The sequence below is a fragment of the Gadus chalcogrammus genome, chromosome 15 (assembly GCF_026213295.1).
Source record: "Gadus chalcogrammus isolate NIFS_2021 chromosome 15, NIFS_Gcha_1.0, whole genome shotgun sequence".
NCBI classification, from domain to species: Eukaryota; Metazoa; Chordata; class Actinopteri; order Gadiformes; family Gadidae; genus Gadus; species Gadus chalcogrammus.
In genome coordinates, this window is record NC_079426.1 from 1,463,753 (window position 1) to 1,490,895 (window position 27,143).

Here is a 27,143-nt window from a genome sequence, read left to right on the forward strand (position 1 = left end):
TCCTCCCTGCAGGAGGTCACCTCCCCCACCCCCATGCTGAGGAGCAGCTACGCCTCCCTCATGAACCTGGGCCCCGCCGCCGCGCAGAGCTCCGCCTACTCCCGGCCCCAGGAGTTCGTGGCGGCCCGGCTGCTGTCGCCGGTGATGAGCCCGTCCCCGACCGAGTCGCCGGTGCCGCTGCTCAACGAGCTGGCGGCCGAGTTCAACTCGTCGTCGGCGGCCAGCTCCCCGACCCTGCCGCCGTTCTCCCCGCCGCCGCGCGTCTTCCCCACGCGGGTGCTCCAGTCGCCCGCCAGCCCCCTGTCGGTGACGTCTTCGCCGACGCTGATCTCCGCCCCGTACCTCAACTCGGTGTTCGCGGGGCGGACCCAGTCGCCGCCGCAGGCCGCCTCCCCGGCCTCCAGCAGCTCCACCCCCAGCCCCATCCAGAACCCCGTGGCCTTCCTCAGCTCCGTCCTGCCCTCGCTGCACATCGCCAAGGGAACCAACTCCATGGGGCTGCCCAAGAGCGCCCCGGCAGGGTAGGGTTATTATTATGGGATGTATCAATCTTTTTTTTTTTTAAACAGGAAAGTATTAAAGGTTTACCAAACATAGAATTTAAAATGGGCCTGACTCAGTATGAAGCCGATTTCCAGGAGGCTCTTGTTCTGCAGCACATATCACAGTGATCTGGGTTTAAAGTGTGTGATATCTATATAAAGATATGAATGCTAGTACTCGGATGTCAGACTGAGTCCGTTCCATTGTGCAGGACAGATTGCATAGCAGCTGGAGATGTTTTCCTTCGCAAATAGAGCGTCATATCACAAATCTGTAGCGGTGATCATCATAGGATATGCCACACCACAGAGTGACATGATAACCTGAAACCACTGGTGCATGCGGCTGAGGTGATGTTTAACTCGATGACTCATTGTTGACGCAGGCAGTTGAGGAGGCTACCCAAATCGCGGACGCCGTCCTCTGAAGATATCAGAGCCAGCAAAGAGGTGATCCTCAACGACATCGAGCGGAGGCTCAACGCCAATCGCTTCAACGATAATTCTTCACCTTTTGGATTTCAACAGGTACTAGGTCATCCGCATCTCAGCAGTGTGGTATCAGCCTTCTTCCTACCTGAGTGCTACTGGCTCATCTGAACATGCACATGAATGAATGCTTATTGTTTGATGCAATGGTGACCGAAACTCTAAGGTATAAAAACATTTTATACAACATCCGTGTCACTCAAATTGAGCCAAGGATTGTCACAATCCGAGCCTTAGAGCCAGCGTTAACCCCCCCCCCATCTAGGTTTGAGACAATTACATCACAAATCACTGTTCCCTTCACGGTCACTGTCATCCGTTTACCGTAGTCATTCGTCATGGCCCTTCGATGTCACTGTTCCATGCTGTGTCCGTTCATCCATTCATCCATCCTTCATCCATGTGTCTATGCTACGTATTAACACACGACGGTGTATTAACGCCTGATCATGGGTGCGTGGTGTAATATGGTGTTGTGTGTTTTCATCCGTTCACATTGTGTGTGCAGCTGTTTGGGCGTTTATCATTCATCCATGTCATCCCATAGAAGCTGAAAAATGAGGGGAAACCAGCCATCCGATCCCTTGGACCAAACATTCCTGCCCATGTCTTTAACTATGATGAGGTACACGGACCGTCCTCTGTCCAGAGCAATGCTTCGCACTGACCTGTTAGAAGGCAGAACGAGTTTGAAATGCAGTCTGTTATAAATAGTGGGAATACTGCCGTTGACTTATCTTTTATTCACCATGACTAATTCATAGCTCTAATCAAGCATAGCAGCTTTCCTCACCTAATTTATCACAAGCATGAATAATCCGAAACAAATAATCGAAATTTACAGAAATTAACAGTTCTGTTTATTGTCAAAATAATGTACAATGTCACCCCTTATTCAGTCAGCTGTAGCTAGTTTAGCTATCTTTTGAGGGCATCATCTATCGTTAACCTCTCAAACGAGAAAGTAAAACCTCTCGAAACCAAGAGGTCGACAATGAGAAACCTTTGCAACATTTCATGTTAATGAAGGTCACAAGGTAAGTACGCTGCTCCTCGGCCAAAGCCCAGTCCTTATATAGAGGTCCTAGCTGTGTAAGGGATGGCTGAGCCCGTGCACAGACAGCCAGGAGCCAGACGCAGCCTGCACAGCTCACCATGATGGATTTAGCCTGACCCCAGCAGCTAGTGTGCCAGTGAGTTTAATTTGTGGCGAACATTTCACCACAAATTAAATCCTTTGCTCCTCCCCTCTCGTTTTTAGAGGAATAAGGTCTATGAAGTATTGTTAGTGTCTATTACTAACTGTACTTTACCTTTTCTCGAAACCAAAGGGTTCTCTCTATTTTCGGTTGTATGTATGTTTTTAAGCATGATTGTAATTTGGGTCTATATCTGTATTGTTTTCCTTCAGTTTTCCTATAATATTACCAGGAAATGCAATGATTTTATGCCACTAATTCCTCATCTCAGGCCACGAATGAAAGCATTGAAAGTGCTCAGAGAATGTCCGACGTACTCCTGACACAGTGCTGGTTCACACCGCTCCTCCTCTCCAGGCGTACAAAGTGTCCAACTTCGAGCAGCGGCTGATGAGCGAGATCGAGTTCCGGCTGGAGCGCACGCCGGTGGAGGAGTCGGACGACGAGGTTCACCACGACGCCGTCCCTACGGGCCGCTGCATCGCCCCCGTCTTCGACAAGAAGCTCAAGAACTTCCGGGCCATGGAGGGGGTGCCCGTCACGCTCTCCTGTAAGCTGGTGGGGATCCCCATTCCCAAGGTAGGAGGACTACGCCCTGTGGCACACCGTTGGGCCTACGGATTACACAGGAGGGGTGGAATCAAGATAGATGTTTAGGTTCTAGATCATTCTGCTGAATCTAGACGCTTATTAGACGAGTACTTTTGAGACCGATTCCAAAATTCTAATGTCCATAATTATGCGAAAAAAGTTAGCAGTATCTCCTCCTCTTCAGGTGTACTGGTTCAAAGACGGAAAGCAGATCTTGCGAAAGAACGTTCACTATAAGAAGATACGAGAGGGCGACGGAACCTGTGCCTTGCACATCGACTGCACCACCAACGACGACGATGGGAACTACACCGTCATGGCGGCTAATCCCCAGGTAGCGCTGCGTACAGGATCTGTGGGTTAGCGTACTGCATCCTAATCAACCTGTTTGTTAGCTAACAACCGGTGGCATTGGTGTTCACTCAGGGGCGGAGCACCAAATTATGGGTCCCATATACAAGAAGTCCTGAGGGGCCCCCTTAAACTATTTGAACAACAATTAAAAAAATGATTAAAAAAGATAAAAAAATATTGAAACTTCCCATGGGCCCCCCCTTTGCCTTGGGCCCCCCCAAGCCTGTCCAGCTTACACCCCCAGTCCGTCAGCCCTGTGTGCACTTACCGACTCTTCGTTCCTCTCCCCCACCAGGGTAGGATCAGCTGCTCGGGCCATTTGATCGTCCAGACGGGTGCTTCCCGGAATAGAATGACACCCATTCACTCTCAGAGGTGAGCTGGGCTTAAGTGTGCAGTGGGATCCTCAAAGGTAAGATGATTCCTTCTTTGGCAAGGATATTTGGACCCATAGATAAAGTGGTGGAACAATTAAAAAGGTCCCCAATTCAAATCATCCTTGGACCCAACGTGTTTGTAACGTGTCCTAACACATCAGTTTTCTCTACGTTGGTAATAGGGTGAAGACCCGCATACAGGAAGTTGAGGACGGCGAGCCGAGCCAGGAACGCTTCTTTCAGCCTCACTTCCTCCAGGCTCCGGGGGACATGGTAGCCCACGAGGGAAGACTGTGCAGACTAGACTGTAAGGTAGGCACCGAGCTCATGGAGATTGGACCTTAAAGGTTGTTGAGGGTTAGCTTTTAGCCTTGAGGAAGTTCTTCATCAGCGCCCACCTGTTCTACCTCCCAGGTGAGCGGCCTGCCCAACCCGGAGCTGATGTGGTTGGTCAACGGGAAGCCCATCTACCCGGACATATTTCACAGGATGTTGGTGCGGGAGAACGGCGTCCACTCGCTGGTCATCGACCCCGTGGTGCAGAACCATGCCGGCGTCTACACCTGCATCGCAAGCAACAAAGCCGGCCAGAGCTCCTTCTGCCTAGACCTGAAGGTGTTAGGTAATTGCTCCCGCCAGAATGTTGTACGATCACCACTAACCTAGGTTTATTTTTAACCCCAGGTCCTTGTAGAAACTATAGCTGGGGTCCACTTCACGTGAACAGCCTTGGTCACCGCATGGCCTCTCGCCACTAGGTTTTGAAACGGCACGGCAGTGTAACCTGAGTCATGTCCCCCGTAGAGAAGGAGGTGAAGCACCCTCCGCACTTTGTGGAGAAGCTGCAGAACTGCGGGATCCCGGAGGGAAACCCGGCTAGGCTGGAGTGCCGCGTGTCGGGAATGCCTCCTCCCGCGCTTTTCTGGAAGAAGGACAATGACACGATCCCTAGAAATAAGGACAGATTCAGGTAGGTGGATGTAAAGATGGGGCACGAATCCCCTGTCTGCTGGGAAATACTGTTCTGCTGTTGAAAATACAATCTCAAAAAGTCTTTTGAGGAAAAAAAAAGTGATTATAATGACTCACAGGTAATGTGATCATTTGCTTTTTTTAAATACTAACCATCCAGCATGCATCAAGATGCCACTGGGTACGTGTGTCTCCTAGTCCAGCCAACCAGGAAAGAGGATGCTGGCTGGTACACGGTCTCGGCTAAAAATGAGGCTGGCATAGTGTCATGCACCTCCAGACTAGACATTTATGGTAAACATCCATAAACCCAAACTCTATCCTTCTATCACCACCTCAAATGCAAAAGGTCTGTAGAAACATAAACGTAATGAACACGGGGTCAATTTTACCTTTTTGATATAAGTAAGAATTTTAAATAACAAACAACATATATAATTTCGTACAGAACTTTATATATGATGTTTAAGAGCTTTTGAGCTCTTAAATATATAAGACAAACCTTTTGCACACGGGCAATCGACTCTGAAATAATTGTTGTGTTTTACTTACAACAAGGAGGAATCCCTCCAAGCCACTAACTCCTCGCGTTGCCCGCTCTGTCGTCCGCAGCCCAATGGCACCAGAGTATCCCCACGCCCATGAAGACGGCGCCGCGCACGGGCTCCCGCTACGCAGCCCTCACGGGCCAGGGGCTGGACATCAAGTCGGCTTTCCCTTCCACTGAGAGCGGACCCATCCTGTTCTCCAGCTCCCCGCGGGAGTCCCAGCTGGAGAGTGACGAGCTCTGAGCTCTGAGCCTCCGCCGAACGGGACCACGCACAGCAGTGAGCCCCCGGTCGGAGCTCTGGTGAGGTTCGGGCCGACGGAACCTTGGCTGTGATTCTACGCTACAACACGCATCGTCAAAACCGTTGTGTGGTAGCAAACGTGACAAGTAATGCATCGAAAGTTAAGAGTGAAAGTAACATGGCTGTAGTGGCTGGCACCTGTGTCGAATGACAGACCTAGCAGATGGCAGACTGAAGGGCTGATTATGGTTCCACGTCGACGCAACGCAAGGGGGGTTACGGACCCCCTTACGTCCTTGCAGACCCTCCTTGCGTCCACCTCGAGGGCCGGACGTGCGCCTCCCAAAAATTGTAACCTTGCGTCGTGGTGACGCAGCAGCGAGGGCTGTGATTGGTCCGCTTGCTAAAAACCAGACACGGAACCAATACAGGTTCACGACTGCGTCGAAGCGTCTGCGTGGTCGTTGCGTCGACGTGGAACCATAACTGAGCCTTAAGTAACGACTCCAGTTTATTGGTGGCATTGAGATTAGAGCATTATGTTCTGCATTATGCGTGCAGAAATACAGGATGGTTTTGCAAAGTCTTAGTCCACATCCCAACAGTCACACATGTGAATGTTTGTCTGTGTTGTGGAAGATTTTAATCCCCTTCATCTTTTTCTACATCATAGTCTGCATTTTTTAGACGCATTTTCGGTTTCTTTCAGTTCAAACTCTGTTCTTAATAATTGTATGATATTTTATTTATACAGTCCCACAGATAATTTTGACAATGTTTTATTTTGTATTGCAACATCTATATAGTTGTGGTAATAATAATTGCTTTAAATGTTATTTAAAATGACATATACCTTCATAGCGTTTTATTGTCCTACATATTCACATATACATTAGATATTTTCAGTGAATATGAACATCGCTGAATGTTTTATTGTTGATTTAATTTGTTACAAAAAGGATGCACTCTTTAATGATAAGCTCAACATAATTTTCAAACCATTAACTATTTTGAACCGTGTGTGCGTGTGTGTTTGTCTTTGTGTTTGTGTGTGCGTGTGCGTGTGTGTGTGAGCATGCCGGTAAGCATGAGGAAGGTTGTGAAGCTAGATCCGTATAAATGCAGATCATTGAGAGATTGAAGGATGATATGGTTGGCAGGTCCTATGACGGCTGCCAGTGTTGTGTGGTTAACCTAGCTTCACATTCATGGTTTTGCACTTCAAAAACAATATAATATATTTTTATTATATTATTTATATTTTATAATAAGCTGTACACCCTACAGCTTATTGTGCCAAACTCATTTGTGGGTAATGAGTTCTATAGACTGAACTCCGACGTATCACAACTCAGTTATCACACGCACTAGATACCAATAGATTGAATTTATTTCCTGCCAAACACATGTATTGGTTTACTACAGAAAATGTATGCATTCACAAATCGGACATACATGTCAAAGATGAGACGACGTCATGTCTTTAATAATCAAGGCAGTTTGGATCCAGTGAGAGTGTTTGGAAAAAAAAAAAAAACTGCTTTCAAAGCACATATTTTAATGATGTAAAGTTGCACAATGTAAAATATTTGTTTTCTCAGATTAAAGTTATATTTATTCAAAACACAACAAGCCTTCGTTCTGTTTTGTTACCATGACGGGTATAACCGAATCAAGTGAAGCTGTTTTTATATTAAACCTTGATTCAACCAGGTTAACTCCTTAACTCCTCCTGGGCTGTGGGGCAGTTCTCTGTGGGACTGGGGCAGTTCTCCGTGGGACTGGGGTGGTTGTGTCAGCCTTGCCCCAGCATCAGCCCCTATCTAATGAGACCAAATTCAGCCCACAGCGCGGAGGCTACGGAGCCAATCACATATCAGTCCAATTAGAGCCCAAGAAAGTTCAAATAGGCATGAAATTACATTCACCTTGTGTGACCTAATTACACCACCAGCCTCGTTACACCAGCTGCCAGAGCCGAGCCTGCAGTTTGGCCGACTGGTTGTATGTTGGTGGGGGTGGGGAATAATAAATTCACTCAAGGCTTAAGAGACAATACCGTTTTAAGAGGAAAAAAGTGGTAGTGTGAAACTATTGTCAGGGTACTTTCCTCCCTCATCCAAATGTTTGATCAGGCATCATGGAGAGTTGAACCCAACAGCACTGTTGGCTTCTCTTTCCCTTTGAATGTCTCACCGGAATTACTTTTCTTACTTTTGCATTCTTGCTTCATTCTGTCATTAAAAGGGCAAAAATATGCCAATTGCATCCATTAATGAGTTAAGATAAGATGGGACAACTACTGTTCATTCAATGAACATAACACTTGAAGTTTGTCCTCGGCAATCTGGCATTACAGTAAAAACAGACATTGCAAAGTAAAAAAGAGACAGTACAGAACAGAGAGTACACAGTATGAAACAGACAGTAAAGAACCCACAGTACGGAACAGACAGTTCACAGAGCAATCCAATTTAGCGGTTGTACATTTTTCCAAACTTTATTTTGGAAAATGTAACTAAGAAAGTCCTGAAGTCAGGACTTTCATACTACTCTTTTCTCCCTACACTTTCTCCCTTGGCCGTATAAGCAGGCATTTTTTGTGCCATAATCTCTCTAATTCCCCCATACGGAGCTTTCGGGGAGTTATCCGGGTTTATCTTGATATTTGACACCGTCGGAGCAGACGGGTCTCTGCTCTGCCGTGCCATATGGCTCCGGACAGAGGAGGGTGCTATGGCTCAGAGCAGCCAATCAGGGGTGGGCCAGTGAAGGAGGCAGGGCGAGGTTTCAGGGCCCCGGTCGTGTCTGGGACGAGGCCCCCGCAGACAGGACAAGCAGCAGCTGGCCCACCACACCGATCTGTAATCAATGAACCAAATGGGAGATGGGATTATATGCCTAATTGCACAGCTAACCAGTCAATCTCAAAACGAGCAGACAGCTTCAGCTTGTGTCCATGACCCAGTAGTGAAGGGCTGGCATTATCCAAGGCCTCTGGTGGTGATTAAACATTCATAACCAGTAAAGGTGGCCCCTGGAGAGCTCTTGGTTTAAGGGGGTTGTCACGACGACATGAGAGCCACCGTCTTGTGGCGTTTATTAGTTCTTAAACATGCGATAGCGTCAAGCATGAAAGAAGGAAACTGGGATTTTAGTTAAATAACTCCAATAGTAATTAAAGACTTTAGGAGAACAACACTGTATAGTCTAATAGAAAACATACAATTACTTTTTGATTTGAGACGAGGATGCGCGGGGGTGCTGGTGAAACCATTTCTTTTCCTGCAGCAGATGGAAAGGACAGACAGACCATTTGTTCTGTCTTTTCCATTTTCTCGGACCAGTAGGCAAATCAATTATTTATTTCACATGTGCTCCCCAGAACACGAAGTACACTAATGCATACCACATACTGTGAGTTATCACTACAAAACACTGATCAAGTGCCCTGCTATTGGTGGGGCTGCCGAGGTCATCTCTAAGGATCACACTTATTACCTGTATTCAGGCCTGCTTTCATCGGAAATGACACGCGTCAAATAATCATATAAGCTGTGTAACATCTTGTCTCCCATATTGGGTAAAATCCTTAATCCACTTTGGTGAAGACAGCCTTTTAAAGCCCTCAGGTTATGGACCACACTTGCACCCATGTTGCCTCAGGCTAATCTCAGATTACCAGTGTTTTACTGACAGATTGTCGCCATGGGAAGATACGTGGGTCTTCCTTGGTGGTTGATGGAGAATTGGAGTGCGTTATGATAAGTAAGATAAGTAAAAAATACAATAACTAAAATATCAATATTTCAATATATCGAGATATATACATATATATATTTAGTCTATATAGTCTGTGTACTAAATTTGTCTAATTATTTAATGCTCATAAATATAAACACACATTTAGATAATTCTTATATATATTAATGTTCAACTATATGATGACGTCCTTTAGTTTGCTGGTAACATTTGCAGGGGTTAAGACGTCATAGCAACCAGATGGCCGACTTTCAATGTTTGTACCACATGGCTCTCAGTGAAGCCGAGTCCTGATAGACCCGCCCACCATAATTGGAATTTCATTAAGGGTTTGTTTGTGTGTGTGTGTGTGTGGGGGGGGGGGGGGGGTCTGTTTATATCCGTAGATGTCACTAAAAGCCATGTTGAGGGCAGGGTGGGGTTGTGTGGGTGGGGTTGTGTTAAGGGGCGGTGTCTACACCTGCCACCACCTGTTAATCCGGCCCCATGTCTTATAAAAGCAGCCAGACTCCACTGTCCCCAGCATCACAGACCGCTCTGACCTCCAGCACAGCCCCAGTATCAGGACCTCCACGTGTCTGTCCTCCAGCACAGCTCCATCATCAGGACCTTCACGTGTCTGTCCTCCAGCACCAAGCGCTGCCAGAGGAAGGAGAGAAGTGCAAGAGAAACCAAGAGTGCTTCACCAAGAGGGGGAGATTTGCAACTTTGGACGTTTTTGGAGAAGTGGACGCATTTTTCCTAATTTTCCGCAGTTTTGGGAAAGCAACGCCTGACGGAAGAGCACCATGAAGTCCCGGCTGGCCAGCTGCAGCGACTCCGGCTCCGAGATGGACTGCAGCAGTCCGGAGAAGTTCCAGACGGTGACGCGGCGGAGGATGGCCGCCAACGCCCGGGAGAGGAAGCGGATGGAGGGCCTGAACACGGCCTTCGACTGCCTGCGCAAGGTGGTGCCCCAGTGGGGCCAGGACAAGACGCTGTCCAAGTACGAGACCCTCCAGATGGCCCTCAGCTACATCATGGCCCTCAGCCGCATCCTGACGGACCCCCGGAGGCAGCAGCCCGCCCACACCACCCAGTGGCTGGACCTGCAGCTGGACTGTGTTCAGGACGAGGCCTACCCGTGCCTGATGGGGTACGAGGCGCCCGCGGAGCCGGAGTACACCCAGACCTCCTTCCCCTATCAGTTTGACGGCTACCAGGCTCAGAGCTGAGACTGCCAGGTTTGGTCTTAAGACTTCCAGAGTCAAAGCTGAGACTACCTGGTTCAGGCTCAGGACTACCAGGCTCAAAGCTGGGACTACCAGGTTTGGTCTTAAGACTTCCAGAGTCAAAGCTGAGACTACCTGGTTCAGGCTCAGGACTACCAGGCTCAAAGCTGGGACTACCAGTTTCAGGCTTCAGGCTACCTGGGTCAAAGCACGACTACTTGGTTTCAAACATACGACTTTCCTTGATCAGTAAGATTATGATTAATCATGGTTTTAGATGTAGGTGATTGTGTAATCAAATTATGTAATTGACTTGCATAATGACACAGGCCTTTCCTCCAGTAAAGGAGTAAGTAAATACATTTGTATTACGTTATATTTATTAACAACTTATTGTATTTTTTATGTCTATCAATTAAGTGTATTTTGTGTTATATGTTTGATTTAGATTTTTGCAGCCCAGTAATCTTGAATCTTTTTTGTTCAAGCATGTGGAAGTTTTAAGGGAATTGTTTCAATGAAAAATTGTGAAGGAATAATTAGATTGTGTAACATAAATGTTGTACCTTTACATGTTGTATTTTTTATCAAATATTTTGATATGGCCCCAAAATGCTGTGCAATCTGCCAATAACCACTGTTTAACATTGTTGGTATATTATGTATTTCTAATTGTTTTCAGCCATGATACGTACAAATGTGATTTGTTAGAGATTCTTATTTTTTTATGGTTCTTTACCTAAAATAAAATATTTCTTATCAACGAAAGTATTTTGTATTCATTTTCCATTATTATCATTATTACAGCAAAACTATTGCTGTTTGGTCAGATTACACAAAAAATATATATTTGTGTTAATATAATTGTAATGTAATATCTTTCTATCATAATATCTAACATTTGGAGTTTAAAGTTATAAATACAAATTTCAGCATATGTAACCTGTTTTTGTTAATAGCACAACAATTTTACATGCATCAAATATAATGCAACCTATTTTAATTTAATACATTATTTCATTTCTAAAAAATGTAAATATCTTCACCAATTTGTATTATTTAGTATTGAAATGTGGAAGGTTGTGAAACAGAATTTGTATTGAACAACATCTCTTTGTTGGATGAGTAGCTGATGGCCCCAGACTGCCATCCTCTGGCACTAAAGCCATCCCTTTGTCGGCGGGCCTGCTCTCTTAGATAAGTCACTGTTACGTCAATCGTGGCGACCAAAATATAAGCACATACAATGGACTTGAGTTTGTGAGCCAAATTTGACCTTGGATTACACACACACACACAACTGTATGAAGGCTAGCTGTTATTCTGCTCCTGTCATTTATTTTTGATGGAAGCAGATAGAAGATGGATACTAGATGTTAGTCGTAAAACATGAATACATCGGAATTTAAAATTTGAATAGTGTTACTATCCTCCAATTATTGTGCCGATGAGTGAAAAAGGGTTATTATGTACGTATTATACACAGGTGGATTCAATGAACGAACCTAGACGGCACATTCATTCAATGAAAAGCAAGCATTGACAAGTGATCGTTGGAAAACTTGAAATGTTGCCATCATGGCACAAGCCACACAGAATTAAGGAAGCATGTGTACCAGATCCTGCCACCAATTCAACAGAGGAGCAGAAATGAAGCTCCTTTGTGAGCTAATGTCTGTGTCTAATAGCTGTGTTCAGAGCCATCCAGGCATGAACGACCCCAGCGCAACAGAAGCGCTCGCTGCACTAAGCATACGACATCTATACCCTTCTGATCATAGCCTCGTTCAATCTCAGCTACGCCATACACATTTCATTAGCCTATAATTAATTTGATTAGGTTGGTAACATTAGAATAATTAATTTGATCAATGTCATAGTGTACTCAACTTGTTCGTCTAGAAATAAAGATAGATCCTTTCCGGTCAGCTAACTTATGTATAACTAATATACTAAAATGATAGTTAGGTATTTTTTTGTTATTAGTGACCAAGAGATAACCACATTTTTTGTTTCATATACAAAGCGATACCCAAATGCTTTATGCCTTGTTCGATTTTGTGTATCTGGTCTAATGTAAAGTAAGCGTTTAGTATAAGATGTAAACATCTTAGACTAAGTGCTGGGTCAGAGGGCAGATGAACCCTGACACAGATGGTCATCATAGACTCATTAAGATGCCTCCATGAATGTTTGCATACAACATAAACACTTTGACAGCAAGCAAGACACCACACAAAAGATGGGCGGTCAAAATGGTGCTATGGTCTCTTGCTGGGAGAACAGTGGCTTTTATACTCTTATAAGCAAGCTGATTCACAAGCCGTCAACTGTTGGCAATGTGAAATACATTACTGTTTTTCCAGGATTTTTCCGAAAGTAAGTTGTAGATTTTTATGAGACGGTGTGAGATTTGAACAAATATATTGTATAAACACATGCAAAAGAATAACTAAGCAAAAACTAAGCAGAATATTGGATTTTGGGTTTGATAAGAAAATGCATTGAACTCATAGATAGATAGAACCTGCCTGTGTGGTATATTGTATCCAAAGACAATGTTGAAAGTAAGTGTGCGTGTCACAGTGTTTCATAAGAGCGGCTCTGAATCGGACGAGAGGAACCTACAAAGGGACGGCCGCCCCGCCCTTGCAGCGCTTATGTCATCACCCTTTTATGGCGCTTCCAGCAGCAGGTGTACAAAAGCCTCCCGCTCCTCAGCTGGGCTCCATTTGACCACCTCCCATCCCCAGAGAGACCCAGAGACGCCCAGAGACGCCCAGAGACGCCCAGAGACGCCCCAGAGCGGAGCGACCATGAGGAGCCTGAACAACCGGGCCGAGAGCCACCTCAGCGGACAGGTGGAGTGCGAGTTGGAACGCGTGGGGCCCGGGGGCTGGGTGAACCAGGGCTACTGCGGCACGCCCCCGCCCCTGCCCAGGGCGGTGAGCACCATCTACGACCCCCAGCCCCTCTACCCCAGCCTGGGTCCGCTGGAGGGCGCGAGGGGCATGCCGGAGCCGGGACCCCTGAACTCGTTCAAGACCCAGCCAGAGGCCCCCAAGAAGCGGAGGGGCTGTTGCTCCTTCGTCAAAGGTCGGCCGCCTTCTTCGGTATTTTAGAGTACATTTGGGGAATTAAGTGTGAAATTAATCTATGTGAGCTACGGCCTGGCACTTCAAACTTTCAAATTGTACCAAAAATGTAAACCTTTTTAGTCTGACAAACTCAAGCTGAAGGAAATGTGAGGATGTTCCTTTTATAAACATGGGTCTAACTATTCCCTATCCAGAGAATCCATTTTTTTTTAATAAAAAGGATACAAAGGTATAAAATGCATGCATGTTGCATCTTAAACCTCAGCTTACCTTGAGGTTACCGATCGTGATTGACTCCATTTTCTCTGCAGGGCTGTGGGGCACAACTCTGACCGAAGACAACTCCGACAACAGAGAGCAGTTCATGCGGACCACTCTGAGGGAGTTACTGGTTTATCTGGTGTTCCTGGTAGATATATGCCTTCGTAAGTGCACTTTGATTGTACTCACTTATTGTACGCACTTAATGTACGTTGTATTTATTCATAGTAGCCTACTTGTGTAGCATCCGCAGTAGCTGCTATCACTGCTGTACAGGGAATGGGTTAGCCTAGCCATTGTTAGTACTTGCACTTGGTTCTATGAACATCTTTACTGTTCCGACAGCGATATATTGTTTCACTTCTTATGACAAATGTACTTATTGTAAGTCGCTTTGGATAAAAGCATCTGCTAAATGCCCTAAATGTAAATGTAAATAACCCCAATAAGCTTGTTTGTAAGGTTTTTTAGGGTTTGCCTGAGAATTCAAATAAAATAGTGAAGTTTAGTATTAAGTATCAAGTCAGTATTAAGGCTACAAAAATCGTTTATTTTCCATTGTTGACTCATCTACTTAACGCCTTAATCCGAGATGATCGTCTGTCACTGCGATGTAGCGTCTTCTGCGCAGATTGTTACTGTGGTACACCTGTTGACCATGTTGATTTATCATCGCCTGATTGAGGTTGTCCACTAAAAGTCCCCCCCCCCCCACCCCATTCAGCTTGAGCCATTGTCCGTCTGAACAGCACCAGTGAAAGGAAAACAGGGCCTCCTCGTTTGCTTTCCACTGATAAGAGCCGTGGCCTGAGCCATTGATGCTTTGTGCCGTTTAGGTTGACATTGTTTGATGAAGCTCTTTGCGTCCAGTCCCATACGTGCACTCTCCAAACCAATTAGTGCCTCTAATCTCAGCCGATCTGACTGCTGTGGCAGAGCAACATAACAGGGGTTGAATGGGGGCTTGCATGAGTGAGTGTGTGCTCCTGACTTAGCCTTATCTTGGCCCCATTGAATGAGGCAACATTTAAAGATGAGCCTGAGCAAAGCATGATACGGAGCCGCGATCGTGCAAAACAATGTGAGCATGTTGTCTTTCAGTGACGTATGGAATGACCAGCTCAAGCACCTACTATTACACCAAAGCCATGACGGATCTGTTTGTGAGCACAAGCGGCGACGGCGGTGTGGCCTTTCAGTCTATTGACAGCATGAGCGACTTTTGGATCGTGAGTTCCTTGCATCTTCCAAAATACACTGGCATGAATTTAAATCGCCATTTTGTTTCGCCAATCCCGTGCATAAACGTGCCCTTCCGAACCCCCTGCTTCTGTTCCTGTGACAGTATGCTAAGGGCCCCTTGTTGGATGGCCTCTACTGGACCAAGTGGTACAACAACCAGCCGCTGGCCAGCGGGGAGAGGTCCTTCATCTACTACGAGAACATGCTGCTGGGGGTGCCGCGAATGCGCCAGATCAAGATCAAGGACAACTCCTGCAAGGTCCACAGCGACTTCCAAGACGAAATCAAGGGCTGCTTCGACGTCTACAACGAGGTCAAAGAGGACGACCAGGGCTCTCGAGACATCAACGGCACCGCGTGAGCTGACAGCTACCCGCGCTCCTCTTGTCGTCTTTAAAGTGCATCGCTCATGCAACATTCAGTGTGTTGTAAGATTCTAGCTCCATGTAAGATTCTAGCTCGATGTTGATTGTTTTTATTTTCTGTGATGGACCCTTCTGCCTGATCAGCTGGACGTACCACACAGAGAAGGAGATCAACGGCTCTGCCCACTGGGGGTTGCTCACCTCGTACAGCGGGGCAGGCTTCTACCAGGACCTGAACACCACCAAGGCGGAGAGCGCCGCCGTGGTGGGCGAGCTGAAGGAGAACCTTTGGTTGGACCGAGGCACCAGAGCGGTCTTCGTTGACTTCTCCACTTACAACGCCAACATCAACATGTTCTGCGTCATCAGGTCAACGAGTCAGAGATTATTTGGACTATTTCGCGTTCACTTTCAAATGAAATATTGTTGATATAATCACTATTTTGACAAAAAGGTTTGATTTGTTTTTGCAGGTTGCTGGTTGAATTCCCAGCTTCTGGTGGCGCTATTCCTTCCTACCAGATAAGGACAGTGAAACTGATCCGCTATATCACCTACTGGGATTACTTCATACTGGGCTGCGAGTGTGTCTTCTGCTTGTTCATCCTCTATTATATTGTAGAGGAGATTCTTGAGTTGCGAATACACAAGTGCTCTTACTTCAAAAGTGTCTGGAACATATTGGACGTCGTTATAATAATGGTGAGTTTTCGAAGGGGCTTGTTTTGGCAAATATTGTCCAAAAAATATTGTGAAAATATCACATTGTTCACTATAACCTAAATAAACCTCATGATCTCTCTACCTTTCATTGTTCAGCTTGCCATCGTTGCGGTGGTGTTCAACGTTTTCCGCACCATCAAAGTAGACAAGCTGCTGGGCAAACTTTTGCAACAACCAGACATCTATGCCGACTTTGAGTTCCTGGCATTCTGGCAAACACAATACAATAATATGAATGCAGTCAACCTGTTCTTCGCTTGGATAAAGGTAAGAACCAACTGAATCGTGTGCAAGACCATCATGTCCATATCCATTCATTAAGAGATAGTGACTGTTCTATAGTTTCTTAATGTTCTGGTCTTCCCTACAGATTTTCAAATACATCAGTTTCAACAAGACGATGACTCAACTGTCCTCGACGCTGGGTCGATGTGCGAAGGACATCCTTGGATTTGCGGTCATGTTCTTTATCGTGTTCTTCGCTTATGCTCAGCTTGGTTACCTTCTCTTTGGGACGGAGGTGGATTCTTTCAGCACCTTCGTCAAGTGCATGTAAGAGCGTTGAGAGGGGCCGAATGGATAAATACACCAAATATTACATCAGGTTATTGTTAACATTATGGTTTACGCGTGTATTGTTGCATTTAGGTTCACACAGCTCAGGATAATCCTCGGCGACTTTGACTACAACGCGATAGAGCGGGCCAACAGGGTGCTTGGTCCCATCTACTTCTTCACCTATGTGTTCTTTGTCTTCTTTGTCCTGCTGGTAAGTTGAACCAGACCCTCTACCAGGCAGTAAAACAAACCTGAGAACGGGGTTCCCTTCGATTCATTCTGCCTATTTGCCTCCTAGAATATGTTTCTGGCCATCATAAATGACACGTATTCTGAGGTGAAGGAGGAGCTCTCATTGCAGAAAGATGACCTTCAGATTACGGACCTCATCAAGCAGGTAACAGCATCGTCACCTGCTGTGAATGTTGAATGAAGTGCAACACCTTCTCTAAGTACAAATGCCCTCTCTTTGTAACGCAGAGCTATATGAAGACATTCATGAAGCTGAAGCTCAAAAAGGAGAAAATATCAGATGTCCACAAAGCACTACGATCAAAATCTGGGGAGATTGAGTTCAAGGATTTCAGAGAAACCCTGAAGGAGTAAGTCATGAAAACCAAGCAAATTTTAAGAGGCAGCTTCAATACTATCACATTGAACCTAACCGTGGAACTACTTCATGTTCTGCAAGGATGGGACATGCCGACCATGAAATCTCTGCAGCCTTCTCTCGGTTCGACTACGATGGTAACCAAGTTCTGGACCGAGAAGAGCAAGAGAGGATGAAGGCCGAATTGGAGGAGAAGAGGGTTTGTACCTGATTCTACGTTCATACATCTCACATGGCGAATGGGATGTCAATTGTACAGGAGAAGTTTCTGTTTGAATCTTCTTGTTTGCGTGTTGCTCAGGAGGCTCTCAGTGCTGAACTCAACCAGCTCGGGATGGATTACGATAAAGGTTCAGAGGAGGAGACGTCCCTTAACACAGCGCAGAAGGAAACATCCAATCAAACCACAGTGGAGCATAGGGAGATTCAGAGGTGAGATGACCATTATTGAGACTACCCGTAGCATTGTACTTCAATTCAATCATCCAAGACTTGGAATGCATTATGTGAATATAACCAGACCCATTAGCACCCTCTAAAGGAATGAAAGTCTTGGTTGCTCTTAATGTGCTATGAACAATGCAAGCCAAACTAACAAATCTTTCTCTGGATAAAAGGTTGTCCAGACAGGTTGTTCAACTGGAAAGCTCTATTGCAGCCATTGTGTCGCAAATTGACATGATTATGAAGAAGCTGGGATTTAAGTAAACGGTAAGGAAATCAATGGGATATGTTCAATATTATGTTCTTTGGATTCTTCTTGTATGGATCTGAATTCATAACTTGTATTGTGTGCCTTTTGCCTTTACCCAGGCCAGAACAATGAATTTTACTCAGATGCCAATTTCTCAGCTCAAACAGATAGTTGGATTAAACAGAGAAACCTTACTGGAAGCAGTCCCTTCAGTTCATTATGTTTAATAATATGCTCCTCATATGTAACCCAAGTAGAACTTACTGTATATGATTCTCAAATTTGACCTCCCTGTAGGAACATGATGTTCTGACTTTTTAGAAGTATGACAGTAACAGTTCTTTGCAACATTTCAATGGTGTTTACCATTTTGCATTCACTTCAGCTTGTATCTTGGAGCAGGAACACAATTGAACAGTAGTCCAATCAATACTAAAAGGAAATCGAGTGCATTATTTTAAGAACCATATTCAATAGCATAAATCAATATTCTTCTATAAAATACTTAAATAGCCTTCCACAAATTACAAGCAAGCATTATGTGCATGTAGGCATTTTAGGTTATAGGTTATATATTAATGCAGTGAGGTAGATTTAAAACAATATTATTATGTGGTTAGCTTGGATTGCTTTTGCTGTCTTTACAATATTCAATATGTTTGATTATTATCTTGCTATTTCCACACTAGTACAAAGATTAAATAACTGTATGCTAGGGAAGCTTTAGCTCAAATTGATATCTTACAAATTAATGTAATCAATGTTAATGCTACATTCGCCTTTGTCAATTCACTGTGGCACAGCTATCTCTGAGTATATTATACATACTTGCTAAAAACACATGAATCAATGTACAAGATTTATAAATGCTTACGATTGTGTTTATTATTCTGTGTATGTAGTGCATGGTTAACTGTTTATATTTGGATGTGGATAAGTTAGCCAAAATACTAGACTATTTATGCAATGTCTATTTGTAATGAGATAGTCTTGCATTAACTTGAAAACTTTGTCCAAAATCTAAATTCATACGATTTTGTACTACTTGAATTTGAACATACAGGTACGTATATTTTTTGCCTGAGGCAAATCAGCACAATATTCATAATACAATAGCTTGAATGTTTACCCTCTAAAAATTGCACATTTGTATGAATTATTACACGAAAATCTTTCGACTGTATATGTATTGTATATAAATGTGTTATTTTCCCAATAAGAGAACAGACACATTCTAAAGTGAATTAATAGATTGATGGTGGTATTTTACATTCATATGTGAAGCATTAAATAGAATAAATGTTCATGAATAACATGTTTCAAAAGTTCCTTTATTTTGGATGGGTTATTTGTGTCTTCTGTTTGAATGAAATGTTACAAGTTATCCAGTAGTGCGATCCAATTCAGCATTTGAATTTCAACTGTCACAAATAAACTTGCTATTACATTCAATTTTTTAAGCATCAGATATATTACATGTCAAACATGCAATTCCAACATAAACATTGTCCATTTCGTTGTACTCTCTAAAAATGGCACAAATAACTACAATGGGGAAACTTTCGATTTGAAATTCACCTGAAATTGCAATGAACCTAATTATTACAATTTTCACACATTGGCAATTATGGCGTATCCATAAATTATATTGCTAAATTCTATGAATGGAAATTAGATTACCTACATTATGTACATAATCGTCCACTTTTTTAAAGGGTTTATATTTACAAATCCACATGACCATGTTCAGTTGTTGCTTTTTAACACAAAAGGAGCTACTTTTATAAGACTGTACATAATGGCACACAGATTCAAATGATAGGACACAAATAACAAATTATTATAGCATTCCCAACTGCTATTATAAATGCTTCAGTCTAAAATGCTTCTGGAAGTTTGAACAGCTAAACAATGGTTGAATGTGAATTCAATTTGAATGAAGGATGACATAAGGTCGAATCATTGAAGAAATTGATTCAAAAAATAAATTAAAGAAAATATGGATTTAGTCCTGGAGAGTTACCTTCGTGAACCATTTTATAATCATGTAAAACACCAAGCAAATTGATATGAAGCATCGTTTTTTCCTTTATATTGATAAAGGGGATAAATCATGACCTCAATCACAATGGCTAGTTTACAGATTATTGTTCGAAATTAGTTATTCTGTGTGTATAAAAAAAACAGATTTAAAAAGGGAGCCTTTACAATTTTCTGTGAAGGGAATCAATGTCACAGGAATAAACTACCATTTTAGATCCAAGGACAAACACGGGAGACAAATCCCAGAAAGAGTTCAAATCATTATCTGTACAAAAGGTTTTTGGTTTGGGAGAAAAACAGATGGGAGTTTAAGCTATTTACATAGTATGCATACACCTCACATATTCTGGCCATGACCTATGAGATAGAGGCAAAATCTAAAATTGAATAAACAAATTTTGGAATTTGAACATGCAGGTAGGTATATTGTGTTTAAACCTGCGTTGTTGAATTTCCTTTCTTCTTTTATGGCTCCTCTTTGACTGAACACAGATCATCTGGTTGTCTGTCCCTGGACCAAGTGCCAACATTAAAAGGTGTTTCCACATTTAAGCCTTCATATCATATCGGGTAAAAAAAAAAGCGTTGAATATTCGAACACTTAATTATTACACAATATATATTTATATATAAATGACCTGAAACTACGGGTGTTTTAAAGTGTAATTAATCCTTATCTGAAATCCCCGCTAAGCGATTGTCAAAGCCCAAATGTATCTTGTTGGTTTAGAGGCATTGAAGAATTTTTAACCAAAATGTAACCAAGAGATAATCTTAAAAAGCATGGAGAAAATGATTACGCAATGTACACCTTAAATAACCGGGAGGTGGCTTCTTGTGTTGTCGTTTTGTACAGCGATACCATGTATGCGTGTGTGTTCGGGTGGATTCTTATTATAAAGCAAATTAACTCCTGATCTGCTGTTTTACGGTAACAACAAACATTACTCTAAAGCCTTTGAGACTAGGGCTCCCTAAACGTCGTCCCTATAGCACCAGTGTCAGGAGGTTCCCCTCAGAGCGTGGACGGTGTGGTGGTGGGGGGGGGGGGGGGGGGGGAGCTCACTGCGTCTGGTAGCCCGCCATGCTGAAGTTGGCCAGGTTGGCCAGGTCCGCTGGGCCCGGCTGGCCCTGGGACGGGGCCGAGCCGAAACCTCCCACCCAGGCCGGGGACAGGGCCTGCCTGGAGCGGCAGGGACGGGCAGATTCAGACAGTTACAGAGTTATCGTGAAACGCATCCTATCATCATGTAATCCTAGTTCAGACATAATCCAAACAGGTGGATTTAGATTGAATGTAAGAGAAAGAAGTCTCGTAACGAGCACAGGAAATATACGATGCGCAATTATGACTTATTTATTTAATAGTCTTTGCAAGGTCATTCGATAAACACCAAGGGCTTACTCCACTCCGAAGCCTTGCTGGTTCCACGTCTGGCCGTACATGCCGTAGGAGGGGACCGGCCATCCGTTGGATGTGTACTGTCCATACTGCTGCTGCTGCTGCTGCTGCTGCTGCTGCTGCTGCTGCTGCTGCTGCTGTTGATGATGCTGTTGATGATGCTGTTGATGTTGCTGCTGCTGTTGCTGCTGGGGCTGCTGTGGGCTTCCATACAGCTGGTTCCACTGCCCCCACTGGCCAAACTCCACCTGGGGGGAGACACAGCATCGGTGGACTTCAATAGAAAAAATCGATTACGTTTCTTAACCTGTGACTCTTTCTACTGCGTCTCGGGAGATTTTGTCTGTATTGACTGAAGACCAGTCCTCAGAACTAAACATCCCGTCTACCTGTTGTGGACTTTTGGCCATATCGGGGGACTCCTTGCCCCAGTAGCATTTCACGAGATGTCCCTCGATGGTAGTGCAGTTCACCGAGACAATGGCATGGGCGGCGCTCTCATGAGAGGAGAACCTTTGAGGACAAATGGTGGTGGGGTTCAGTATTTTCACCTCATCTACTTCAGGCTATCTATGAATCCGGGGTTATAATCAAACAGAGTACTTGTTTAATACAGGATAGATGCCCATGAAATAGAACCCTGGTCCGGGTGCGCTATTGATTGCTGGCAATTGTAAATATTGTGCTGACATCTAGAGGCTATTTTGTGCACTGGAGGTCGTACCTAATGAAAGAATATCCTTTCTCAGGAAAGACTCTGATCTCCATGATTTGCCCGAATGGTGAGAAGGTCTGTCGCATGAGGTGCTCTGAAAGATTCAACATCAATTAGTGTCACAAGCGGTTCGGCAACCTATAGATATATATTGACAACTTTACGTCACGCAAAGTGTTTCAAGAGGGGACTGTGGGTAGTTGCCTGTGAGCCCTGACTGGATGCCTCCACAGTACACAGTGCAGTTCTGTGGGCTGGACTGGCTCATAACATCCTCGAACCTCAGCTGCTTCGACCCGTCTGCAATGAAAAGAAAAACACCCATTGGGAAAAACTCTATGACAAAGACCAAACCATCTTCTTAACCTTGAAATGTAAGCCCACAGTGCAGGATTCAAACGCTGATCTTTAATTTGTACGCCATTTCAAGTATTAATTTGGATGTTTTCTATAGTAATGAACCAGGGTGCCATCGGGTGACCCCGGGTGCGGCCTGGAGAGAAGACTTACTGTCTGGGATGCTCTTGGGGGCTGGTGGCTTGCGCGTTGCCCAGTTGGTTCTGATCTGGCGCCCTCCGAGCCACTGCCCTCCCATTTGACCGATGGCGTTTTCTGCATCCTGGAATTTAAAATCAAAGCTAGTTCCACTACATCTATGTACGGCATTGTAACGTTTTAAAAGCTACCATTGCTATTCCTATCTTTCTTATGTCACAATGAGAACATTACTTGTTATTATTTGAGCAAATTAACTCATAAACTAAATCTATCATTCAACATGCCCTTTAATTTGAAATATGTTAAATGTTTTAATATATATTGTAGAATGCAAAAAGCAGAAAAGAGAAATAACCTTTGTGTTGCGTTCTTGCCCTGGAGCCTTACCAGTTTGTTGTAGAAGGACACAAATCCATACCCCTTTGATTTGCCTGTCGTCATGTCCTTCACAACACGCGCATCACTGGAAGCAAACAGCAAAACAATGTCAGCACGCTTCATTGGGAAGACTTTCTCTTCAAAGAGGAGCCACGCAAACACACTGAACAGTAACTCCTCTACATGTTCCTACATCGTAACTGTACGTTGACTATTTTAGCCCTGGACTGACCACTGGTGTGTAAGACTAACATCAGAGCAACACTTATAAAAGACCAACAAGAGAACAGAGTACAATTACATGCAGCCTACACTGTTGGTTCAACATGTGTTCTGTATGTTGTTCTAAGGATTCCCTGGTCAACAGAGCACCACCGCCTTGGTCAACTTTCACACTAGTAGACTATTGAATTCAATTCACAAAAAGGAATACGTTGTAAGGTTTACCATGCATTCTTAAAATCTGCTGTTGGTGCTCGTCCTAAAAATAGAAATATATAAAAAATATATATCAAAGAGAAAAAAGGAATTAAACGGCATACATGGCCTGTTAACAGATTTCTTTATTTTTCCTGGTCAATTCTTTACCACCAATATGGAGTTTGGGGAGCTGCAAATTTTGAGAAATTGACAATTTCAGAATTTTTGTGGAGGAGCAATGCACTACAAACAGTACTATGCAAATCAAAATGAGACAGGTCATACATAAATTTAGAGTGTTATAGTTAATCTAAACTAGGTCATGTTAATAGACAGCATCTACAATAAAGACATAATGGAAAATAGAATAGAGGAAAAAAAAACTACATCTGAGTCTCCGAGTGCACAGTTCCTTGCTGTTAGCTTCAAGCTCCTTTCCAATCCTATGAGCATTTCTGTAAAATAACCAGAGTGCTATTACTTCACTGAGATCCACAACTGCAGGTAAGGTGAAAGCTTTTCAGGTTCATGAAAAGATCGAATTTTGTTGACAATCAAGACAAGTTACTTACCACAACCTAAATATCTTGAGATTTCAAATCCAAATAATTCCATATTTACATCAAAAAATTTGTATCTATATAATGACTGATATTAATGTTAAGATAATCGCTAATCAAATTAGGTTATGCATTTGAAAATGTATGGTAACTACACGGGTGTAATATAGCACATACCAGATGTGTAATTGTATACATGCATAGTCCTATTAATCTTGACATTAAAGGTGCTGTAGATATATTTTAAGCTTTATCATTTTAGTGTAATTTTTTTTTGGAAATGCCACAGACATCACCTGTCATCAGGTATAATAACGCTATTATTCTCACGGCCCCTGCCTCTGAAAGCCATTTCAATTTCAAGTCACGTCCAGCTAATTTCTGACCAATCAGGGCATTCCTTCCCTGAATGCCGGATCCATCTTCCCTGTCAATCCCAGGTCCAAGTATTTTTGGGTTGTGTAGTTTCAAAATATTGCTCTCGTGCTCTTTTCTGTGCTTTATCACCTAAAAACGGATGAATCTATCTAACCTGCAGCACCTTTAAGCACCTCTAACAATTAGAAAAAAAGATATTCATTGACAAGTCAATCGGGATAAACACCTGAAAGACTTTAGATCTTCCAAAGAATTTGGAAAAACCAAAGAAAAAACCCTGTTTACATTATCTGTGAATAATGTATACATACAATTAAACTAGCTTGGCTACAACTACAATTGATCAATTAGCACTGTGAGTGAAACAAAATGTTCTCCCACGTCACCAACCCGGACATCATTATTTATCTAATTGGTAATTAGTAAGTAGTGATGCAATATGATCGCAAATTTAATACAATTAAAATGCAGACTCTGATGGTTAAGGCAGGGAGAGTGTTGGTTGAAACCAGGCCACAGGTGTAAAGAATCATAATGGTAAAGCATCACGTCAAAGTCAAAAAGAAGAGAGGGCAGTTTCTAGCAGCCTGGGAAAAGAAATGCTGTTCACTATGCAAACAACAGAGAGCAAACTTTGACAAAACTTACGAGATTTTCCCGAAAGGTGTAAAAGCAGCTTTGACATCATCTGTTGTAATCTCAGGGCTCAAATCACCCACAAAAACATGAAAGTGATCTGGAAAATAATAATCACAACAGTGTAAAAACGTTCAATTTCTGGTAAACAAAGAGCCATCCAGCTAAAGCCATCTAGCAAGAGAAGGTTTAAGGTAAATACTTACTGGACGTGTCTTTCTTTTGGGTACTTGGAGTGGTGGCCCAATTCACTTTAACCTCCTATAATCAAAAGATTACGTTGTTTACAGAAATCAAGCATTGCACTAAAGGAAGGAAGGACCTTTTAGATTAAACCTCGGGACAAAATGACATACCTTTCCCAATATCTTCCTTCCATTCATGGCTGCTAGGGCTGCAGCAGCATTTCTGTGCTCGAAAAACTCCACAAAGCAATATGGGTCATTGCTCGTATGCTGTTGGAGAAAACTAAGCTGTAAAAACTGTTCTCCTGAAAGTCCACATCCTTTTAAAGCTATTGCTTTAATAGATGTGTGCATATTTGGTGTTAGTGTAGTTTTATATATTTTCTGTTGCAGTTATTATTTGATTATTGTGGGATTCATAAATTTCCCCATAAATAGGATCAGTGAGAATGTGGCAGTTTTAGTTTATTTTGGATAACTTAAATATTGTAGTGAAAACAATATAGAAAACAAAGCACACCTGGGCTGTTACATGCCTGTCATACAAAGAGTAAATAATCAGACTGACGGCCACCACAGATAAGTTAATGAACCCAAGATGTTTTGAGAATCTCAGAATAACCGCGCGTACTTATTTGATGCAAAATGACAAACAGAAAATACGAGAAGAAGACAAGTTCAGAACCCAAAACATGTTTTACAAACTGTTATTAAATCTTTAACAATATCAGTTAATCAAGTCAATACGTATCTGATAGAACATATTCAAGGTGTATTTGAGGGGTTTTGACAGATGGCATATCAGGCTTATATTCCGATTGTAATTGATCTTTATATTACAGCCGGACATTTGGTACTCAAAGTATAAGACTTACCTCAGTGATCATTTTGCAACTTTTACAAGTACCTATCTGGGAAAATAGCTCCAGAATCAAAACTTCTGTCACATCTTTAGAGAGGTTACCAACATACCTGGGGAAACACAAGGTTAAACATTGCAGGCGATTAAAGCATTAGTAGTGTCTCATCTTAATGTGATTGAACTCGTGTTTAACCAACTCAACCCACTTAAACATGTGTTTATCGCCAGCTCTGGGATGCGTCTCTATTGACCCAGACAAGAGCTCAATAAATAGCCCTAGCTTAAGACAATGATTTAGCAATTAACCAAACACTTAGCGGGGTATTCCGGTGTAGTCTAGCGGATAACGCACACCAAACCAGGTCAGCACCATAGCTAAATACATGTTCATTAGACACCAATCGCTATACAGCTCAGCACGTTGTAATAACCCCCCTGTTGTATTTGTAACTGTTTAAACGTGGAGCTAAACCTCCACCTCCCAACACTTCGCTAGCTAGCAGATTATGGTGCATCGTTAAATGGCAAAGCAAACATTATAAACTCGACATGCATCGGACAGAGCTACCCGCAGTGACTTACAGGGTTTTGGGGTAGCTGTCGTCCTCCATTGTCACTAATACAACCTTTGTAAGACCGTTATTAACTATCTACAATGCCAAAGTTATGCGTGACTAAAACAACCAGCTAATAGCTTAGCGGCTAGCGGACGGGCGATATCGGAGCACGTCACCACACGTCAGCACACGTCACATAGGGGCTGGTAGTATTTTTCGATTTACAAATTTGATCTTTGTGAATCCTTTTGTCAGTACTGAATACATGACAGTTAGGAGAGGTGGTGAGCAAGGTCTCCAGTCTATGTGAACTTCTATTAATTCGCCGTTTATGTTTAGGGATTCCCAAATGCATGATATGCAGATACCCTACTGGGTGGCAGGAAACTCCCATTGAATGAAGTTGATGAAGTTGACTCTGAAATCGAGACATTTTACCGATTTGAACCATACATTCAACTATGTAAACCAATAAGACCCTGATAACTTGTTGAGATACTGCTACTTATCAGAACCTACAGCCTCCACACCCTTGCTATAGGATATGCTCCTATCCAGGAACTGCTGCTGAACTTCCAGGAGGTCAGGTAATAGATCCATGGGTCACGGTCCAGCTCCAGCCCAATGCCTTCCATGACCATCAGATGTATATGAGCCAGGGCCTGGTGTT

General features: G+C 43.3%; 4 protein-coding genes across 6 annotated transcripts; 3 read left to right on the forward strand and 1 right to left on the reverse strand.

Moving 5' to 3' along the window:
* Positions 1 to 2: 2 nt before the first annotated feature.
* On the forward strand, positions 3 to 6,947 carry LOC130404277 (myopalladin-like). Its single transcript, XM_056608926.1, has 10 exons — positions 3 to 521; positions 929 to 1,070; positions 2,588 to 2,809; positions 3,006 to 3,155; positions 3,471 to 3,550; positions 3,735 to 3,864; positions 3,967 to 4,174; positions 4,357 to 4,522; positions 4,685 to 4,818; positions 5,137 to 6,947. Exons 1-10 carry the CDS (start codon positions 34 to 36, stop codon positions 5,313 to 5,315), a joined length of 1,899 nt encoding a protein of 632 aa, XP_056464901.1. The 5' UTR covers positions 3 to 33; the 3' UTR covers positions 5,316 to 6,947.
* A 2,785-nt stretch (positions 6,948 to 9,732) lies between these two features.
* Positions 9,733 to 10,291, forward strand: atoh7 (atonal bHLH transcription factor 7). The gene has a single exon (XM_056608796.1). It carries the CDS (start codon positions 9,866 to 9,868, stop codon positions 10,289 to 10,291), a length of 426 nt encoding a protein of 141 aa, XP_056464771.1. The 5' UTR covers positions 9,733 to 9,865.
* A 2,813-nt stretch (positions 10,292 to 13,104) lies between these two features.
* pkd2l1 (polycystic kidney disease 2-like 1) lies at positions 13,105 to 19,121 on the forward strand. Of its 2 annotated transcripts, XM_056609307.1 has the most exons (15): positions 13,105 to 13,384; positions 13,698 to 13,811; positions 14,749 to 14,876; positions 14,993 to 15,246; positions 15,399 to 15,623; positions 15,728 to 15,956; positions 16,074 to 16,244; positions 16,348 to 16,529; positions 16,626 to 16,746; positions 16,834 to 16,932; positions 17,016 to 17,137; positions 17,227 to 17,344; positions 17,447 to 17,577; positions 17,763 to 17,856; positions 17,959 to 19,121. In XM_056609307.1, the coding sequence occupies exons 1-14, from the start codon at positions 13,105 to 13,107 to the stop codon at positions 17,851 to 17,853; spliced, it is 2,265 nt and encodes a 754-aa protein (XP_056465282.1). In that variant the 3' UTR covers positions 17,854 to 17,856; positions 17,959 to 19,121. The 2 variants fall into 2 exon arrangements, with proteins under 2 accessions (XP_056465282.1, XP_056465283.1); XM_056609308.1 differs by lacking the exons at positions 13,105 to 13,384; positions 13,698 to 13,811 and adding an exon at positions 14,389 to 14,619.
* On the reverse strand, positions 18,220 to 26,639 carry tial1 (TIA1 cytotoxic granule-associated RNA binding protein-like 1). Of its 2 annotated transcripts, XM_056609309.1 has the most exons (12): positions 26,499 to 26,639; positions 25,930 to 26,026; positions 25,226 to 25,324; positions 25,076 to 25,130; positions 24,882 to 24,969; positions 22,885 to 22,960; positions 22,510 to 22,618; positions 22,204 to 22,299; positions 22,009 to 22,093; positions 21,674 to 21,797; positions 21,288 to 21,532; positions 18,235 to 21,065 (listed from the first exon to the last, which is right to left on the reverse strand). In XM_056609309.1, exons 1-12 carry the CDS (start codon positions 26,525 to 26,527, stop codon positions 20,945 to 20,947), a joined length of 1,224 nt encoding a protein of 407 aa, XP_056465284.1. In that variant the 5' UTR covers positions 26,528 to 26,639; the 3' UTR covers positions 18,235 to 20,944. The 2 variants fall into 2 exon arrangements, with proteins under 2 accessions (XP_056465285.1, XP_056465284.1); XM_056609310.1 differs by lacking the exons at positions 25,226 to 25,324; positions 25,930 to 26,026; positions 26,499 to 26,639 and adding an exon at positions 23,323 to 23,356 and having other exon boundaries at positions 18,220 to 21,065.
* Positions 26,640 to 27,143: the final 504 nt, after the last annotated feature.

What these genes read in the sequence shown, in the direction of transcription:
- LOC130404277 (XM_056608926.1), top strand. Translation starts at nt 34, where the DNA reads ATGCTGAGGAGCAGCTACGCCTCCCTCATGAACCTGGGCCCCGCCGCC. An exon ending in TCATGGCGGCTAATCCCCAG is followed by an intron (nt 3,156 to 3,470) that starts GTAGCGCTGCGT and finishes CTCCCCCACCAG; the next exon opens with GGTAGGATCAGCTGCTCGGG. An exon ending in TGTGCAGACTAGACTGTAAG is followed by an intron (nt 3,865 to 3,966) that starts GTAGGCACCGAG and finishes TCTACCTCCCAG; the next exon opens with GTGAGCGGCCTGCCCAACCC.
- atoh7 (XM_056608796.1), top strand. Translation starts at nt 9,866, where the DNA reads ATGAAGTCCCGGCTGGCCAGCTGCAGCGACTCCGGCTCCGAGATGGAC.
- pkd2l1 (XM_056609307.1), top strand. Translation starts at nt 13,105, where the DNA reads ATGAGGAGCCTGAACAACCGGGCCGAGAGCCACCTCAGCGGACAGGTG. An exon ending in CCTGGTAGATATATGCCTTC is followed by an intron (nt 13,812 to 14,748) that starts GTAAGTGCACTT and finishes GTTGTCTTTCAG; the next exon opens with TGACGTATGGAATGACCAGC. An exon ending in TTACGGACCTCATCAAGCAG is followed by an intron (nt 16,933 to 17,015) that starts GTAACAGCATCG and finishes TTTGTAACGCAG; the next exon opens with AGCTATATGAAGACATTCAT.
- tial1 (XM_056609309.1), bottom strand. Translation starts at nt 26,527, where the DNA reads ATGGAGGACGACAGCTACCCCAAAACCCT. An exon ending in CCAAAAGAAAGACACGTCCA is followed by an intron (nt 24,970 to 25,075) that starts GTAAGTATTTAC and finishes ATTATTTTCCAG; the next exon opens with ATCACTTTCATGTTTTTGTG. An exon ending in TGTCCTTCTACAACAAACTG is followed by an intron (nt 22,619 to 22,884) that starts GTAAGGCTCCAG and finishes TTTAAATTCCAG; the next exon opens with GATGCAGAAAACGCCATCGG.